General features: G+C 42.9%; 1 protein-coding gene across 5 annotated transcripts in view; it reads left to right on the top strand.

Moving 5' to 3' along the window:
- The window catches only part of sulf1 (sulfatase 1), a 34,578-nt gene extending 15,698 nt beyond the window's left edge, over positions 1–18,880 (top strand). For 2 of the 5 annotated variants that reach the window (XM_040043882.1, XM_040043883.1), the window contains exons 5-19: positions 1,942–2,111; positions 4,722–4,872; positions 4,965–5,140; positions 5,276–5,404; positions 5,948–6,004; positions 7,835–7,961; positions 10,465–10,678; positions 11,211–11,457; positions 11,545–11,641; positions 11,737–11,831; positions 12,027–12,098; positions 12,855–13,027; positions 13,216–13,358; positions 13,599–13,722; positions 16,879–18,880. In XM_040043882.1, coding sequence (XP_039899816.1) covers positions 1,942–2,111; positions 4,722–4,872; positions 4,965–5,140; positions 5,276–5,404; positions 5,948–6,004; positions 7,835–7,961; positions 10,465–10,678; positions 11,211–11,457; positions 11,545–11,641; positions 11,737–11,831; positions 12,027–12,098; positions 12,855–13,027; positions 13,216–13,358; positions 13,599–13,722; positions 16,879–17,828 — 2,925 coding nt within the window. In that variant the 3' untranslated portion in view covers positions 17,829–18,880. Of the gene's footprint in view, positions 1–1,941; positions 2,112–4,721; positions 4,873–4,964; positions 5,141–5,275; positions 5,405–5,947; positions 6,005–7,834; positions 7,962–10,464; positions 10,679–11,210; positions 11,458–11,544; positions 11,642–11,736; positions 11,832–12,026; positions 12,099–12,854; positions 13,028–13,215; positions 13,359–13,598; positions 13,723–15,186; positions 15,221–16,148; positions 16,200–16,878 lie in introns of all 5 variants that reach the window. The other 3 variants (XM_040043885.1, XM_040043886.1, XM_040043884.1) reach the window with 3 other exon arrangements.
- Positions 18,881–19,569: the final 689 nt, after the last annotated feature.

Here is a 19,569-nt window from a genome sequence, read left to right as displayed (position 1 = left end):
AATGGACACAATATTTTCTGTTTACTGCCAAAGCCCATCAACCTGCTGCCACCAGGACAACCGCAGTTCTTTAGGTTTGGATGGGGTGAGAAGGTCAGAGTATCTGTGCAGAGTGCATCTTGCACATCATGACACTGATTAAGCTACAGACCCTGCCCTGTGATTTCATCCAGTTAGGTCCTGTTTGATTTTTCTTCTGTAGGAGGATGAGTTAATTGAGGTTAAGGGTTTTGTCAAACACTCTTGAGTGAGATTTAGTTTCAGAATATCATCCATCAATATCAAATCCCACGACAGTAGAGCAACAACTCTAACAGCTGTGATATTATAAAGTGTCTCACTGCTAATTTGACAGATGTGCACTCTTGTAACTTTGAAAAAACAATAAATGTTGTAAATGTAAACCTATAAAACACTGGTGCATTGGCTGTCCTGTAGGTCATTTAAAAACTTATGAGGATTACAAATTAAATAGATGAACGATTTGGGAAAATGAAACCATGTACTAATGGGGTGCCGTTGGGTGAGTGCCACTTACTATTACCAATCAGCTCCAAAAGGGAAAAGTGATATTCTTCACCTCCCTGACTATTTTATAGTCACTGGCCAGGCATTCCCCACGACACTGTCACTTCCTTCTGACCTGCCAGAGCTCTCAGCAGCAGTGGCTCAGATTTGGGAGCTGGCAAAATAAAGTGCACGGCGGTGCTTTGCCATGTGCACATAATCATCGGCCTCCACGGGCATGTACAGCCGCCAGGCCATTAAAGCTGGTCTAGCTGTAAAACCTATTAATAGAGACAAGATGAATCAGCCAAACCCACTTCTGACATTTCAAGGAAATCACCCGTTACCCTTTGATTCTCAGCCTGGCACTCCCTTTCATTTGTTGTATGCCAGGCAGCAACAACAGGTACAATGGTTGGTCTTCTCTTGGAAACTTGGCGAATGCTACTGTAATTTCAGTTCAAGGTGGGACTGATGTACAGTGTTGTGACAATTTCACATTTCCTGTGTCTAAGCTCTTCACATTAAGTTACAATTACATTCATCCAGTTGTTCTCTCTTTGTCTGTGGTGTTTAATTTAGAGAAACACAGCATTTGGCATCTTGAGAACTGTTGTTGGCGCTTGAGTCTACTTTCTGGTTTGATCCCCGGTTGCTCCGGTCTGTATGCCAAATATCCTTGGGCAAGATACTAACCTCAAGTTGCTCTCCCATGCATCCATCAGAGTATAAATGTGTGTAAATGTCAGATAGAAGAAGCATAGAAAAAGTGCTTGTATGAATGGTGTGAATGGGTGAATGAGGCAAATTGTATAAAGCGCTTTGAGTGCTTAGGTAGAGGAGAAAAGCGCTGTATAATAACCAGTCCATTTACCATTTATATTACCCAAAGCCAATATCTCAGTTTCTTAAAAGATATTTTGATGTCACTTTGTGTGAAAAAGACAAAAGGAAGCAGGGAGATGTAGCAGAAAGTGGGCGAAATAAAATGAAGTTAGCAGAAAGCAAATTTATCACAACATGCTATTTAAAAGGGCCTGGCCCCTCACCATCAAGTGGTGTCACATTCAATAGTGCAGAGATTCACTGATGAGGCAACTGCCCACATACTGTATACACATACGCACACTCATTTACACACACACAGGCAAGCTGCCAGCTGTTGACTCGACAGATTGGTACCGTAGTGTACTCAATGGCCCCACTTCATATCCCCAATGGCCCCTCTCAATTTATTTGAAAGTGACTAGACGAAGGCAAGCAACATGTCACGGTGATTGGACTGCAAATGAGTTATGAAAGCATGTGTTGTGTAATTTATGTTCTTTTTTTTTGGTGTATATTTTCCCTCAGTTCCATATTTATTTCTAGGTTTTTTTTTCTTTTAGACTTTTCGCCCTTTTAACGGGCCTTATTTTTGCTCTTCTTTCAAAGGACTATTTCACAGACCTAATCACCAACGACAGCATCAGCTTCTTCCGCATGTCCAAGAAGATGTACCCGCACCGTCCCGTGATGATGGTCGTCAGTCACGCTGCTCCTCACGGCCCAGAAGACTCGGCGCCACAGTATGCCGAATTCTTCCCGAATGCTTCGCAGCACATGTAAGCAATACTGAGGCTCACATTATCATACATGCTCAAACATATACACTAATCAGGGTTTTGACACAGGAATTGTAGCCTTAGAGAAGAATGAAAAATGAGTGTTTAGGGCCCAGATTTTGATTTCAGCCTTTGTCTCATTAACAGCTAAATTGAGTTTTTGCGATTTGGTTTGCCTAACATTATTACAGTAAGTATGCACCCCAATCCCCACGAGATGACAGGTTGCTCTGAAGCCGCTGGGGGCGACGACTTGGCAAGCGTGAAATCAAAATGATTTATCATCCAAGAGTAGCTGAGGCACATACCATAGGGAAGATCGGGAATGGTTTTTTAACGTAGCACTGTGCTCTATGCCAAACCCACACCGGCCTCCAGCAGCTCTCATTGAGTTAAGGCAGCGCTGCAGTACTTTGGGTTGTTTCACTGGCACCAAGCCCTACTGCCTCACTGCACGGCTCAATGTGTGGAGGCATGGTGTTTTAGAGAATTAGATTTGGACTTGAAGACTCAATACTCCCTTTTCTTTATGTTTCCCAGAGGTTTTAGTGTTCCTGCCTCTCACTTTCTGTCACACTTAACATTTGTCATCTATTTATACTACCCCTCTGTCTCTCTATCTGTATATCTCTGTTTCTATCACTCTGTTTACCTCTCCCTCCTTGTTTCCCAGTGTCATCTCCTTCTCTCTTTCCAGCTCGCTCTGCTTACCCCTTCCTCCCCGCCTGTGCAATTCGCAAAGGACTTCCTGACCCCATCCATATCAATCAGCAGTTTCGCCCTGGAGCTCCTAGGACCAGAGGAATGCATTGTGCGCTCTGGAACACCCTTTGTGACATTATTAATTTATTTTTAGCTTGAGTCTCCGGGTGAAGGGGGTGGAGCTGGGGCCCACGAGTGACTAAAGGGGTTGCCCCAGTTATTGTGTGTGTGTTTGTGTAGATTAAGTGGTGAGATTACTAAGGAGAGCCCAGGTGGTTGGCATGGTTGGGTGTTTGTTTGACTATAAACTTTCATAACAGCTATGGGAACACTTTTTTTCCGATGTTCAAAAATTTCTTTTTATAGATGGGAATATTCTTGACACTGTTCCATTTTAAATTGGATTATGGAAAGATGACTTTGTAGTAGATGCCATCTCCAGCTAGTGTGTTATGCACAGAGATGGAAAGAGACCGCGTGGCAGTTAAGGAGGAGCCGCTTCATAAATCAAAACAAGCGTCTGTGCTTTTGACAGCACCAATAGCTGGGGATGGTTTGATGTTAATGTCATTAACATTCCTCAGGTGCTTTTACTCTCTCTCAGATGCGAACTATGTTCCCGACCTATTTTAAACACCGTAGATTTGGTGCGGTTTGTCAATGGCATGTCTTTCCCTGCAGGGAGTGATAGATGCTATTCTGGCCATAGATTAAAAACTTGCTTTATGGAAACTCTCTCATCTTCAAGCGTGCCTCCTAACGTTTTAAGGTTAGGAGGCATTTTAGGGTGCATGGAGTGCTCCTGTAAGCCGAGGATAATGTAGACAATAAGGTAGACCTGCACTATATGCAACAGTATGCAGGTGTGACCTCTGCTACGGACTGGCGTCTTTCCACTGACATCTACATTCCTGGTTCCCTGGTGCTCAGCGCCCCCATACCTTGGTGGCCCATTGCCCAGAAACAGGTCCCTTTGTGGGTCTTATTAGACCGCCTGCTAAGTGGGTGAAGAGTTCACCCTTCTCACAAAGCAGTCCTGAGGAGACGAGGACAGAAGGCAGCTCAGTCACTGAGGGCAAAGTAGCTCCCAAAGCAAGTCTTCATTAAGTACGCAGATTTTGAGGCTTGGGCTGTTTATTCAGGGGTAGAAGCTGCTCATTTATAAAGTGGATTACTTAAAGCTGAAGGGACACAACTTCACTGCTACTGAGATTCTGTGGGTTTCTACGTACATTATATATACTTAGTGTATATAATTTGTGTGCTATTTTGCTTTCAACTGCAGAAGATTTGCACAACATCAGATGTTCCGCTTCCCTTTACTGCAAGCAGGGGAACACTTTCCTTCAGCTGAACACAAACTTGACAAACGCAAGCACTTTTCTCTCTGTCTTGCCTTTGTCCAGTCTTATAATTCCCCAATTTCAAATGAGCATGACTTCTTTGCTTTTTTAGACCAGAAGTTGTTGCAAACCCGACTTTTGGACCTATTATTTTCTTAAGCATGTGCCAACCCTCAAATGACTCGTCTTTGCCAGGAGTGTAGTGAAGCGAGGAGACTTGTGTCTGTGTGAGGAGGAGAGATCTGGTCTGAGAGAGGTGTGGAAAAACAGTCAAGGTGCTGGGTGCAAAGTATTAAGACATTTTGCCCCAGCAAACTGAGCGGCTATTGATGCTTGTCAAGCACAGTGGACAACTGTGACACCTGCTGCTGAGCAGAGGTTTGTGAAAAGTAGCAGACAGGTGTTTTTGGCATCTTAAATGTTTGGCTGTTAGGCGCTCTGATGTGGACACGTCCAAAATGTTTTTCGGACTTCTACGCGAGTTAAACGGCAACACAATGAAACCCAAATAATGCATTTTTTTTAACATACCCGTCTCCTTTCTCCTTTCCTTTTGCCCTTTCAGCACCCCGAGCTACAACTATGCCCCGAATATGGACAAACATTGGATCATGCAGTACACGGGCCCCATGAAACCGATCCACATGGAGTTTACCAACTTCCTGCATCGGAAAAGGCTACAGACGCTTATGTCTGTGGATGATTCAGTGCAGAAGGTATGAGTACTTATTAATGGATATGTAGTTCCTGTAAATAATTGAGTAATCTACCATGGATCATTTTACTGATGCTTTTTTTTTTCACACAGATTTATGACATGTTGGAGGAAACTGGCGAACTGGACAACACTTACATCATTTATACAGCAGACCACGGATACCACATTGGTCAGTTCGGGTTGGTCAAGGGCAAGTCAATGCCTTATGATTTTGATATCCGTGTACCGTTTTTCATGAGAGGACCGAATGTGGAGCCTGGGGCAGTGTAAGTAACTACGCAAATTTTTCTGTTACTATAAAAACATTCAGTAAGTCTTTGCTGCACTCTTGTTGTCTTCTTTGAGTAAACTTCAGTTTTATCACTTGAAACTTAATGTCTTTCACGCTTGTACTGTTCCAGAAACCCTCATCTGGTGCTAAACATTGACCTGGCTCCCACATTTCTCCACATTGCTGGACTGGAGATCCCTCCAGACATGGATGGAAAGCCCATCCTTAAATTGCTGGAACAGGAACGGACTGGCAACAGGTTTGTGTGGATCCATTATGCCATGCTGTAATGGATACTATGTACATGTAATTCCACAGCGTGCATATGTGCAACAACTCTTTCTATTGACTTCTATTGAGCAAATGCAAATTTCCATAGCCAAAATGATGGCTTTTGCTCCAGCTGGGCAGAGTGGGTTTGGGGCAATTTGGCAGATTTTCCTTGGCTGTGGGACTTTGGCTGGGAAACACTGAGTTTCTTCTTTATGAGGTTTCCTGTAGAATTTGTTTGCAAACTGAATCATTTTTTGTCTCCAGCAAACCCACTGTACTAACCGTGTATAAAAGGAATGCAAGATTATTGTGCCTTGCACTATTTATAATAAATCTGCACGAAAATGTTTTTACAGAAAAACTTAGCACAATCCCTTTAATACTAAAAGAGCATTACGCCCGCAAGGTCCTGGTCTTGCTGTGATCAACTTCCATAATTCTGACTAGCTTTGTTCCCACCGTGCTGTAGCTGATAGTGAGTGCATAGGCCATATGAAGCTTATAAACTTTGTATGTTTTGTTTTCCCAGATTCAAACCAAACCGGAAACCCAAAGTCTGGAGAGACACATTCCTTGTGGAGCGAGGGTAAACCGGCTTTCTTTATTCCCTTTCCACACCACAAACACATCCGTGTCACTGTGTGTCACATAAACCTGATGAAAACATTTAAATGAACCCGAAATGTGCAGGGCTCGGTGCGTGTTCCCTTTTCGAGCAACGCATCTGCTTTTCCCGGTTATTTGTTATCTGACAGACATTTCCTGACCACATTCAGCTTGGACGGCAGTGTGTAACCAATTGAAAGTGTTGTAAGTTGTTTGGCGAAGCTAAAATTCCTGGAAAATTATGACAGTTCACGCAAGGGGCGCTGACACATGTAACCAGGTCATTTAGGGGGGGAAAAAAGAAAAGAAAAGCTATCGAGTCTTTGTCTCCTCGGAGGGGAGGGGGGCTTGCATATATTAAGTACACAATCCTAGATCATAGTCCTAAACTTGACTTAGCTTGCATCGATGGAGACAGGAGGAAGATACATTTCAGTAACATGGGAGGACTAGACATACGCAAAATAAACAAAGGCTAGCCAAGCTCAGGATGATGTTACCTGAGGAATAGCTGGAAGCCTCACACTCAATCCACTCACAGGACATGTCACCAGCTTTCCCAGTGTGGAATGCAGGAGCCACACTGCAGAAAACACTTGACTATTTCCCCAAGGCTGTTTTCTGATTCCATCCAGTGTGTGTCCTTTCACAAACCCTGTCAGTTCTTTATTTAACCTCCTCTGCCACAAGATATATGTCGCAGAAAATGATACCTCCAAGCTGTCAGTCCACTTTTGTTCAATGAACATGCTTCGCTGTGCTAACGCCAGAGGTACACTGACAGAAACATGACAACCGAGGAGAGAAATAATCCCGTCAAGCTCGACTTTATGATATACAGTTGCCCGAGGGTTACAAAAAAACATAGGTTGAAGAAACAAGAAAAGAAAGCCATGAGGGCACTCGTATGAAAACGACAGGCAAGAGAACAATCGCTGGCTGAAGGCAGATTCTGCTGGCAGCACAGTCTAACTGTGTAAAAGGAGAAAAATTTAAATGAAAAATATTATAGATTACAGTGTCACATTCTTCTTTACAGCTGCTGTTACTGCTACATCACCACTATCATTTCTCACACGTTATCAAGAGAATAAAAGAAGCTTTTGTTAGCTTTACTGCTGCTCATGTCAGCCAGCAGCCTGCTGACTTTTAAATCTGTTTCTCAGTTAAACTCCAAACTTTTTTTAAATGACGTCCACAGGTCCACTTTTCTTTAAGTGATAAGATTAGCCTCCATTAACTTGACTCTATTGACACAAATACAGTAGTTGAAGTTTTATCTGCAGTTCCTGCACCAGTCATGTGATATGTTGTCTGATTTAATAACCTCACATGACCTTACAGTACTACATCTGAGCCTGTGAAATGCTGAATGACAGCTGGGACTGACTGCGTTGTTTAAAACTCCATCTACGTAATGCAGCAATCAGGGAGGGTCTTTAACAACTGTTTGCTCTTTAATCACTCTTGGCTGAAGGCAAGATACGTCAGCCAAGCTAGCGTGTGAACATTGGCTGGTTCCAGCCAAAGAAGACGGCAACAAAAAATTAAACACTGCAGTGGCCCTCCTGTGTAAGGGGACAGGCTGTTCTGTGCCCCACTGGCATCTTTGTTCTGTCTGTGACTGCTGTGACTAGTCGAGGTATAATGGAAGAGGAAGGACAGTGGTGTTGGCATGGCCGTAGCAGAGACTTAGCCAGTGTTTGTGGTGGTGGTTGTAAAGGAAAAGGGGACAGGGCAGTTGAATTTGACGCCATTTGACGTCACTCACCACTTGATATGGTTTTGCTTTCCTTGTTTTGTCGTGTAGGAAGATCCTGAGAAAAAAGGATGACTCAGCGAGTACTCAACACAGCAACAGTCTCCCCAAGTACAAGAAGGTCAGAGAGACTTGCCAGCAGGCTGAATTCCAGACACCGTGTGAACAGCCCGGACAGGTAAAGGAGAAACACCCATTTGCACACAAGCACATTTCTTTTTTCTGCAACCTTTTGACCACATGAGTGCCCTGATATATCCACTAAAGAAAGCCGATGCAATTATTTTGAAGTGACCTCTTAGCTTCCTTTTGAACTGTTCTACAAAGCCACAACTGGTTTATAATTGGACCGCTTTACACCGTTTTGTGGTGCGCTAATTGGTACATCCCTTTGATCTATGCCCATGAATTTTCTGGCAGAGCAACAGCCAAATAGTAGAGGTTGTGGCCCCGGAACAGACAGGCCAGAATAAGACAAATTATTACAAATGTCCTGTAGTATTCAATTACAGAGATTTATAAGGGTTTGACTAATGCAGTCCAGATCCATCATAACGAACACCTCACAGTGTGTATAACAATGAGTTATTAACAGGAGCAATAGGCATCAGAGGTGCATACTGCATCATATAATGCAAGTGAAAGCTCATCATATGTGCTCATAAGTACATCTAGTGTGTTGAAGTGATTGCAAGCAGAGATGGGCAGTAATACGTTACAAGTAACGTATTTTATCTTTTTTCAAGTAACGAGTAAAGTAAGGGATTACTATTGCAAAAAAGGTAATTAGATTACTGTTACTTTCCCGTAAGCACGCTGCGTTACTGCGTTACTAAAACCGTGATTTTTTTTTTTGCGAGAGTGTCTCATGACAATGACGTAAGCGAGTGCGACGTTCGTGGCAACAGCTGTGTGCAGATCAACAATGGATAATATATCGAGTGCGGGAGAGAGTATGAGCATGCAGCGTTTAAAGCGTGGAAGTACTGACCTTACTTTGAGTTTGATTCCGTAAAAAGTGACAAACACATTAGCGTCTGCTGTTCACTGCGTGGGAAGAAAACGTCTTTTTACAGTGAAAAAACCCCTAAACTTCCGTGCAAGCACCGAGTGCGCTACCAGGGAAATTCACAGACAAACTCGCGGATTCTTCCACTGACCGCTGCGGCACACCTGCACCAGGGAAAACATCCGCCTACTATACAGGTGAAAATAGAGCAACAGGACCGCTGAGTCTTTGATTTTATTTATTTTCTGCTGTGTTTCACTTGCATTTATTTGAAAGACTGAGTGTAAACACAAAAAAATATTTTATTTTATGTGCTGGAATGTGCAGAAAATAGGGTTTAAATGTTAAACAAATTTCTTCCAGTCAGAGAATGATGCATATAATTTAATGTTTGCTTGATGCATAAAGTTAAAAGATTAAAACAAGTTTTAAAAAGAGACTTTTCCATTTGATTACATTTTCTATGATGGATTACGCAGAAAAAGTAGAATTGGGCTGAAAGATCTATCGCTTTATCACCTATTCAGGTAGTAAATCATGTTTTTAAAAGGTAACTAAGTAACTAAGTAATTAATTACTTTTGAAAATAAGTAATCAGTAGTGTAAAAGGATTACTTTTGGGGGGAAGTAATTAGTTACTGATTACTTTTTTCAAGTAACTTGACCAACACTGATTGCAAGTAGCTTCTTATTAATGGTTTAACTATACCTTCATATAAGCAACCTGGAGGCCAGTAAAATGTTTCTTGCTCAAAGCAAACAAATGCTTTATCTCTCCTTTTCATCCATGCTAACAAATTTGATTACAGTTATCTTATTTTGTTATTATGCACAGTGGAAAATCTCAACATGGATCGGTCTCAGGATGAAATCCTGACATTCTATATTATATTATTCTGCTTTTCTGCTGCTGCAGTGATACTCTTATACCTTTAAAGGACTCGCAGGAGGGCGAGGGAGAAGGAGAAAGAAAGATGGAGATTGTTCTCGTCCTCCAGTGACAATACATCTCTCTCTCGCTCTCACGTCTTGTCTGATGCTGATATAACAGCCCTGTTTGGTCTGTAAGCTCTTCCAAAAGGAACCCGATCTGACTTATAGCCCTTTGTTTGGACCCTCGTTCCCACACTCAGCCCTCATCATCTATACCAAACTTTACTGATGTGTCTCTTTCGTTTACTCGAGACCCAACAAGCGGCACTACTCACAGCAATTAGCTTCAAAACTTTCTTTTCCCAGCGTGAATTCATGTTGGGAAATGGTGCGGGGGATGTCTGCGATTGTATGGACATGTATTTACACAATTACCCTAGTGACGCACATAGTATGGACATACCCAATGTGAAAACGATATGGCTCTCCGCTTTGTTTTCCAGAAACCAGACAGACCCAATTCGGCTCATGTTTTAGTTTTGGTTGATCTTTCTCGCTGCTTTTGGATGCCGTTCTTTCCCACAGGCTCTGATATGTCTGTTAGAAGCATGTGCTCATTTTCTTAAAGGTTTAGTTGTGAAATCTCAAATTGTGCTGTCATATCATTAACATCTAAGGCACTAATTAGCCATACCCAAAAAGAAATAAAACAAGATGTGTTCATTGCTGTTGCAAGGAAACTTTGGTTTATTTTTTTTTTACAAGCCTATCGTGCTACCAAAAGTAATTCTTTCTGCAGAAATGGCACTGCGTTGAGGAGATCACAGGGAAGTGGAGGATACAGAAGTGTAAAGGTGGTTCCAAAGAAGGCTCCAGGAAGAGAGCCCGCAGCCTAAAGCCCCGTGACAGTTACGACAAAAGGGAGAGGGCCTGCGACTGTGGAGACGCACAGTATAAACGATCCAAGACCGAACGCCGCTCCCACCGACAGTTTCCTTCCTCAACAAGCCGCCGTGAGTATACCCAAAACCTGCTCTTTCTTCTTGTAATATAGAGGGACAGTGATTTAATTGAAACCATGGCAAAATGCATATACATGTGTGTAAGATTATTTCACTTCAAAAACAAGAGCTTTTGTTTTCTTAAAAAGTCCCATTAATGTCTGTCTCTCAGTACTAGAAAGAGAAATCTTTAAAGCCTCAAGTTTTTATTCCCGGCAATGGATTTTTTATGCTCTAGCGAGACGCATGCATGGAAAAAGCAAACATCGTTCAACAGGTCCTGGAATGTATGCTCTGGACGTGCCTTTGTGCATGCGTGGGCTGTTGGGGCTTTGTTATCAAATGGTCTGATGCCCTCTGATGTGTCTTGGAAATAGTACAACAATGGTATGAACGTGTAATAAGCCTTAAAGATCCAGATAGGATATCCTACCAAAAATCAGTTGGTGTATTAGGATGCTGGCTTTTACTTCATTGCGATGTTGAAATGAGGTGGAAATGAGAGTAAAAAGAAATACATAGCATCCTTTTTTCTTTATAATAGGTTATCGCCCACGCTTCGTCCACACTCGACCTGCCAGGTCTCTGTCTGTGGAGTTTGAAGGTCAAATATATGATATTGACCTTCAGGCAGATGATCAGTCAGCTGTCCGTCCTCGTGTCATCTCCAAGCGTCACTACAACCCAGAGGAACCAGAATATGAGTTGGGGTCTGACGACGGTTCAGAGGAAATGCTGGCAGATGATACAAATGCAGTCGGATACCTGAACTCTGTGAAAGTTACCCACAAGTAAGCAATCAAATTTCCCCTCTCACTTACATTTCTCTGCGTCAATAAAGTAGAATACAGCAGGGGGTGTTTTTGCATCTTTTTTAGGTGTTACATCCTCGTGAACGACAGCGTCCACTGCGAGAGAGAAATCTACCAGTCCCCCAGAGCGTGGAAGGATCATAAGAGCTATGTGGACCAGGAGGTGAGTGTATGAGGTTCAATATGAGGCTCTTGGACAGTTTTCTGGATATTTGTTTTTATCAAAGGTCATTGGTTGTATTGCTTATGTATTTCTAGATTGAAGCACTTCAAGAAAAAATGAAAAAACTGCGAGAAGTAAGAGGTCATCTGAAGAGGACACGGCCAGATGATTGCGACTGTGGAAAGAAGAGGTCAGTCACTTATAATTTCACTTTAAAAAATGCATTTATATCTCCAGTATTGCTGGAAAAGTTGATTTTAAAGCTTGTTTTAGGCCTTATTCCAAACCCTGCTGGATTACATGGATTAAAAAATAAACAACAACAAAAAACAAAACAAAAAAACAACTTTTCTTCCACGGTCCCTTTTCTGTTCATAAAAAACAGCTATTATAGCAAAGGACACAGAAACAAGGCAGAGAGATTGAAGAGCAGGAATGATCAACTCCATCCGTTTAAGTGAGTTTCTCTTCCCCTTTTAATTCTGAGTTTGCCCTGTTTAGTTTCAGCATTTTATCTTTCAGTTAACACTGACCATGAAATCTGCAACTGATTGAAAATGTGCAAATGGTGTGTGCTGTAATGCTCTTTAACCGTACATCTGCATGGTGGTCCCTGCACGAATCCATCACTAAAGCTCATCTTCATTTTCGGTTGCTTTGTAGATCACAGTTGAAACACTCCATCATGTACGTTTACTTTGGTGTGTTAATGATGTATGCGATCCTAAAATACACACAGGTTTCTAAAGAAGGCATGCCATCTATAAACGGTCCCTCAATAGACTTTAAATGACAAAGCAGATGTTGTCATTGTGTGTCTGGAAATGATTGAGTTGCATGGAAAGACAGAATGATCCAGCAGAGAGGGAAATCAGTTAGTCCCTCAAACACAGTGATCGGCTCGCACCAGGAAACACTGGGAACCGATTATGCTTATGTAAAGCAGCTGTTTCTCGCAGTGCCTGCCGTGTGTTCGGGCTGGAGGAAGAGGGGACAGTGGCTAGAATGTCATTCCAGAGAAAATTGGAAATACTGTAGTAAGGCCTCAAACATGAAAGTAAACAGGCTGTCATAGCCTGGCATCAGTGAGGCCTTCTGGAAGTCCCCTTTGTATCCCCCCAATTACTGCGGTTACTTGCACCAGGGAGGGTAGGGGTTGATGTCATGTTTGCGTCACGCCTTTGTAATCCTCTCTCACGTTTCTGTCTGACAGAGAGGCTGCGCGGGACATAGACGGGAAGGCCCAGTTGTACAACGAGATCCGCAGGAGAAAGAAGGAAAGGAAGGAGAAGAAGCGCCAGAGGAATGGCGACGACTGCAGCCTTCCAGGCCTCACTTGCTTCACGCATAACAATGACCACTGGCAGACGGCTCCCTTCTGGACACGTGCGTTTATTAGCTTCAGTCTCCGAACATCAGCGAGATAATGATTGTTTGATCAGCGTTTAACATGATGTAGATCTGGTTGTCAAACATTCGTAAAATTTCCATTCATGTAATGAGTTTCACGTTTTCGCCTGAAATAATGGTCAGGATTAGGACTGACGGCAGCAGCTGTGTCATTTATTTCGTAGTGGGGGCATTCTGTGCGTGCACCAGCTCCAACAACAACACGTACTGGTGCCTGCGAACAATCAACGAGACCCACAACACGCTCTTCTGCGAATTCTCCACCGGCTTCCTGGAGTACTTTGACCTCAACAGTGACCCCTACCAGGTGGGTGAACATCTGTCTACAATCAGTCAGCTGTGCTCTCGCTCTCTCTCACTGCGTTTGTCTGCTTTGTCACTCTTAAACAATTTTCATTGGCTCCTGCGTTATAAAACTCATCTATTAAAGAACAGGTGCTGTTAGTAATTTTGCAGGTATTTACATGGGAATATAACAAGAAGATATAACATCATGACAATAAAACAAGTGTCTGTGTGTGTGTGTGTGTGTGTGTTGTGTTGGCAGCTTACCAACGCAGTATATGCAGTGGATCGAGAGGTGCTGAACACACTCCATGCCCAGCTCATGGAGATGAGGAGTTGTCAAGGATACAAGCAGTGTAACCCTCGCCCTAAAGGCTTGGATACAGGTAAAAAAAAAAAAAAAAAGAGTAATTAAAATAAAAGAATCTCCTTTCAGTCTCTTTGTTCCCCGTTTGAGTGAAGAACTGGGTTTAGTGGTGGTTGTGATGCCAATAAAGACAGAAACAGATTCTACACACAGAAGAAACAGACTGACTGAAGCGTGTAACAAGTGGTATCGATTAATATAACTCACAATCTGAGGGACGATGTGATAATATTTGTGTTCCAGTCTTCTGTGGTTTGAATCTGTCTCAGTCTCGGTCTTGTGTGTGTTTGTACATATCTGCATGGTGCATGTGTTTGGGGACGATCCACTCAGTTTGCTCAAATTTCAGGTGGAGGTCAAGTAATCATCACTGAGATATGCATTCCCTTTGTTTCCTGTGTTTTCTTCTCACATACCCACACACCTACACGTGCGCTGTGACTTGTCTTTCAGCTCAGGATCTCCCACTCTACTGGAATATATTCTGAATTTATCAAAAAAAAAGAAAAATACAGGGCCAGGTTACAGTTGTGCATCGTGGCCAATCTTCCCCTTTGTGAGTCACCGAGTGTTAGGGATATTATTTGGAGGACTCTGTCATCACAGCAATTGAGGCTGTCGTTTTATTCGAGCCTGTCACGCATCGGTGCTATAGGCAGCCACAGTATATTTATTTATTTATTTTTATCACCGCCAATTGGTCCAAGGATCATTAAAAGAAGACATCCCAGTGATGGAGGCGGTTAATAAGTAATGTCACAATGACCTAAGCCTGTAAAGTCTGAGCTATACAGCGTTTGTGTGTGGCATGAACTGGCTGCGTTGTTTATGTCCCGAGGATAAAACTTTCATGTCTGTAATTACCAGCTGGAGAGTGGAGCACTGGAGCGGCCAAAGCTGCTCTGAGAAACCTGATTGTGTTTCAGCGCTGGCATGCTGGTCTTGTCAAATCCGTGCCAGCACATGTCACAAAACAGCCGAAAATCTCTTACTTGCACTGGCTGCCCTTTCTCAGTTACGGTGCCAGCTCTGTGAACCAATGAAATTACTGTTGTGGTTCAATCAAGTGATGTTTTAGTTGGAAAATTAGATTATTAAAATTTTAACTGTGGGGTGAAATGGGTCCAGCAGAATCTATTTGTGATGTGTGACTTAACCCTCAGCAATCACCTGACTGGATAACCTCGTATCCTTTTTGCTTTTGAAGGGGATAACCTGTAAAGTGAGCGCCTGATCAGACCACTTAACTCTGAATCTCCTCATCTCTAAACCCAGCTCAGTCATAAGACCTTTCAGACTTTTTCCTCCATTGTCTCCTCATTCCTCCTCCTCCTCCTCCTCCTAATCATCCAATGATTGCGTTTCTCCATAGCATATAGGAGCGGTGCATGAAGACGTCTTCAGTGTGAATGATCTGTTTGTTTCCCTCCCACACCTCCTTGAATCAAAAACATTAACAATCGACTGCTTTTATTTTTATCAGGAGGTAAAGATGGAGGAAGCTTTGAGCCACACAGGTATTCTCCAAGTTTTTGTTTCTCTTCAGTGGCTTATTTTTTTTTTCTCCTCCCTTTAACACCTGCATGGGCCCAACTGCCTCATTCCCACTAATCCGTCATACACGGAGTGCCGACGCTTCATCTGTGGCTGCATGCTGGGAATGCGCTAACAAAGCATAACAGATATTTTGTTTGTTTGTTTCATCCTGCGCACACAGTCTGTCTTTATATTTGCTCGCTGTGTATTGTCGATTTGCAGCAGCTAAGATGCTCTCTGCCACATGTTTTCACAGCAATGCTCAAGATGAAACATTTCTATCAGTTTCTTATGTTAAAATATTGATCATTTTAGTATCTTTTTATAGGATAGCATGGCTGTTTAAATAGAATAATCCCAAGTCTTAATAATGGATATTTCTTTACTTGAGGCCAAGCATCAAGTGCATGTAAATGACAATGCATGATACCGCATCATCCCCATAATGCATCACTACCTGACATTAAAGGAATAGTTTGACATTTTTGGGAGATAAGCTTATATACAGCCCTGAATGGCGTGTACCTGCCAGGCATGAAGAATAGAAAGAGACTTCCAGGAATCTCCTCTCATCAACTCAATATATGTCTCGTTTGTTTAATCCTCACAAAAGCAAAGGGTAAAAACAGACAGACAGACCTTAGAGGAGTATCCATCTCCTCATCTTACTTAGGCAAAAAATAAAGTTGCCCAAAACTTGAAACTATTCCTTTAACACTCGACATTTCATGCCATGCCAGCCACAGTCATTCCATTTTGTCCCGGTGTAACGCGACATTCAGAATAGCTCTTCATATCTACTCATGGCCATTAGCTAGCAGTAGAATGGACACTTGAGTTGCCGTGACCTCTCTGTCCAGGCACTGACCTCTGCACTTTTGACCTCTGTTTCTGGCACCTGCTTACCAGGCGGCAGCAGCATCGAAAATGGTCAAAGAGGAGAACAAGCCTCTCCTTCCTGTGAGTCCCTAAAAACCCGATGTCAGACAATCTCCATTTTCCTAGCTGCAAATAGTCCTGAAGAGAGCCGATTCCACGAGGACGGTCGACCAAAAGCGGCTCTGACGCTTCTTTTCTTGCACTTATCAAACTGAGACAAACTCTTGATTTTGGCTTTTGCTGCTACTTTTGTTTCTTCGTAGCATTTTGAATTCCTTTCGCATTTTTCCTGGGAATTACCGAGCACTTTCTCTTACTTTGCTTCATGAGTTTCATCTTTTGTTTGTTGACCATCTTTTTGTTTCCTCTGCCATTACGTTATTTTATTCCAGGTTGCCTGACTTTGCATTTCAGTTGAGCCCAGGCCCTTCATTAACTATATCATTACATATTACTTGTTAGTATATTATAATGGATCATTGAATATTTTTGTTTTTCCTCAGACTTTTTTTTATTTATTCTGAATTAGCAAAAAGCCAGCATGTGTTTGCACTACTCATGGCTTGAGCTCAGGGTGAATACTGTGTTTTTCTAATGCTACTTCTGAAGCGTGTGTGTGTTGCTTGAGGCCTCAGACTCCTATACGTTGGCTGCTTTGGTGAGAGTTGGGAGCTGAGCGTGACTGCATGCCGACTGAGTGAACCTGAAAAGAGCTCCCCGTATTTTTCTGCTCCTCACAGTCTCTCTCTTTCTTTGACAGCACACAGCCAATATGGGAAGGACGACAAGGTTAAGCTACCCAACTTGACAGATGAGGAGGTGAACTGGCAGGGACTGGAGGATTTGTATAGCATAAACGAAAGCCTGTATGAATGTAGGCCTGACTACAGCCCCAGCCCAGAGAATTGGGACAACTTCCAGAAGGATGTAGATAAAATGTTTGCACTGCGACACGTTTTTAACAACCAAACCCATAAGCTTGACGACTCCACCCTGCCAGAGCTGGGCTCCGGGGCCGGGGGTGGAGGGCTTGAAGTGGGCAGTGGAGAAGAGCTGGCTTCTGCCAGTGACGTCTGGCCGGGCTTAGTCACAGAGACTCGCCTCACCACCCCCATCCCCAGCAAAATACCATCGGCACGACCCACACCCAGGCCCACATTGGAACAGAAACTGGAGCCTGCTGTCAACGACCTTCCCGAGAGGCTTGTAAGCGGACCTGAGACGTCCGTTATGTCAAAATCAGCAGTGATATCATCACCAGGTCTGAGTAGAGGCAGGGATGTCCTCCACAGCGATACGTGGGCGCAGCTGCTTGAGGAGATTGAAGGCGAAACGTTTAGCGGGAATGGGCTGACAGAACTCGAAACGCGACACGATGATCTCTTGCGTACTCACAACAGCCTGCGAGCCCAGCTAGAACTCGGCCCCGGTCACCGAAAGACCATCAGCCCACAGGGTCTTAGTCATAACCTGGACCCTGAAGAGGAGGATGATATTTTCCACGCCCAAGGCTTTCTCCCTTTTGTCTCGCAGACTCTGAGGCCTAAGGTCCAAGCTGGCACCACAGGGAGCCCTCCCACCACCACCATCCCCACCACACAGACTAGCACACAGAGTGTCAGGGTGGTGCTGCCTCAGTCAGCTCTGCCCATCACCTTGGACTACGAGGCCAGCGGCTCTCTGCCTCAACCCTCCAGTCAGACCCTCTGAGGCAGACTCACGCTCTGGCCAGCCAGCCAATAAACTTCCGGTCACCATAAAGACACGGTGACTAAGGAGTGCTAGCCAAGAGCGAAGCAAAAAGAATAATGCCACCTCAGTCAGTCAGAGTTGTATAATGAGTATTAAAGTTATTGTTTATTTTTTTACTGTTGCCTACAATTATTAGTAAACAGTGTTATGTTTCTTTTTCCTCAAATATATATATATATATATATATATGTGTGTGTGTGTGTGTGTATATATATATATATTTAGAAAAAAAGCCTTAATGCAGCTAAACTTAAGTGTTGGAATTAAAAATGCTGAATTCCACATGGATAACAACACCATCGATGTTTTTAATATGTTTTTATGAAAAACGGTGTGAGTGGTTAAACCATCTCTAAATGGGTGATTAGCATCGAGTTAGTTACGCTCCATTCATCAGTTTATCCTAGTCCTGCCCAGTCGCAACAAACTCCCATCACAATCCACAAGCACTTTTAAACAGCCCTCCCCACCCAAAAAAATAACGACCCTGGTCCTCCACTGCCTGTCTGCTGTGAACTCAGATTTTATGAAATAATTTTAAAAAGGTTACAGAATCAACATAACTTTGTTTTGCTTTCAGACAATCACGGCACAGTTTAACAGTCAGCTACGAGCCGCGTGAAACACGACACCGGCTCACGTTTGTTTTGTTTTTTTTAAATAAAGATTTTCTTCACTGATCACAAGAAAAGCGCTCGCGTGGTAGAACGTCTTCCTCGTGTGGTTGTGTAACTTTTTAAAGAAACGTCACCGTACGACAGAGAATGGTGCTGCACATGGCCAGTTCATTTCAAGGTGGTTACATTATGACACACTGTTACAGGTTTGTCCATGTCAGTAAAAGTCTAAAAGGTTCTCCAAGGGCAACGTTTCACATCTCCTATCTTGGAAACTGGTTTCACGAAGCTCCTTTTTCTTTGCAGCATTAGCCGTGTGTGTAGAAATGATGGAACAACTCTGGTTTCGGGAAAGCCACGACACTGTTAAGAAATAAAACCTTTCACCCTCAAGTCTCCGTGTGTAATGATTCAAGCGAGTTCATTTTCTTTATTTATTGATTTTTTTTTTTTATTTGAATGACAAATATCAAGTATTCAAGGCATTTGTAAATCAAGTGTTCACAAACAGTAATTAGACTTTTGCTCCTGAGGAACACAAAGCAATGAAAGCTCAACTTGGAGAGTACAGGAAACTCACTTTCAGTGTAAATACTGAAGAAAAGAAAAAAGAAAGAAAGCAAATCTTGCAGTCAACACAAAGTCATCTGTGCCAGTAGCAATCCAGACATTTGAACAGCAGGACACTGAAATCCAAGTGTGTGTACAGTACAGCAAAGTCAGAAATCGCCGCCTTGGTGCGGCATTGCCGGATGATTCTCTAGCCTTCCCTGCAAGGAGAGCAGTTTGCTTCACCTCAAAGAGATGTTTTCATGCTTTAATAAAAATAAAAATCGAATTTTAAGAACACAGAAGGCCTTGGGCTAAGTAATATTTTGGAAATGTTACTGTTCTGCCTTGCAGTGAACATATTCCTAAGGTATTTTTGCACAGGTTTTAAGGATCAGAACAGAGTTTCATGAGCAGCAATCACAGTAAGTGAGCAGATGATTTGTAATCCTACGTTGCTAGTCCTCTTTAGAGTGCGTGATGAATACGACCCAGGGGAGGAAGAGCAGAGAATCATAATATAGGAGGACATT

Source organism: Simochromis diagramma, unplaced genomic scaffold (genome assembly GCF_900408965.1).
Source record: "Simochromis diagramma unplaced genomic scaffold, fSimDia1.1 OVJJ01000602.1, whole genome shotgun sequence".
Classification (NCBI taxonomy): Eukaryota; Metazoa; Chordata; class Actinopteri; order Cichliformes; family Cichlidae; genus Simochromis; species Simochromis diagramma.
This window is presented reverse-complemented; position numbering and strand designations above follow the sequence as displayed.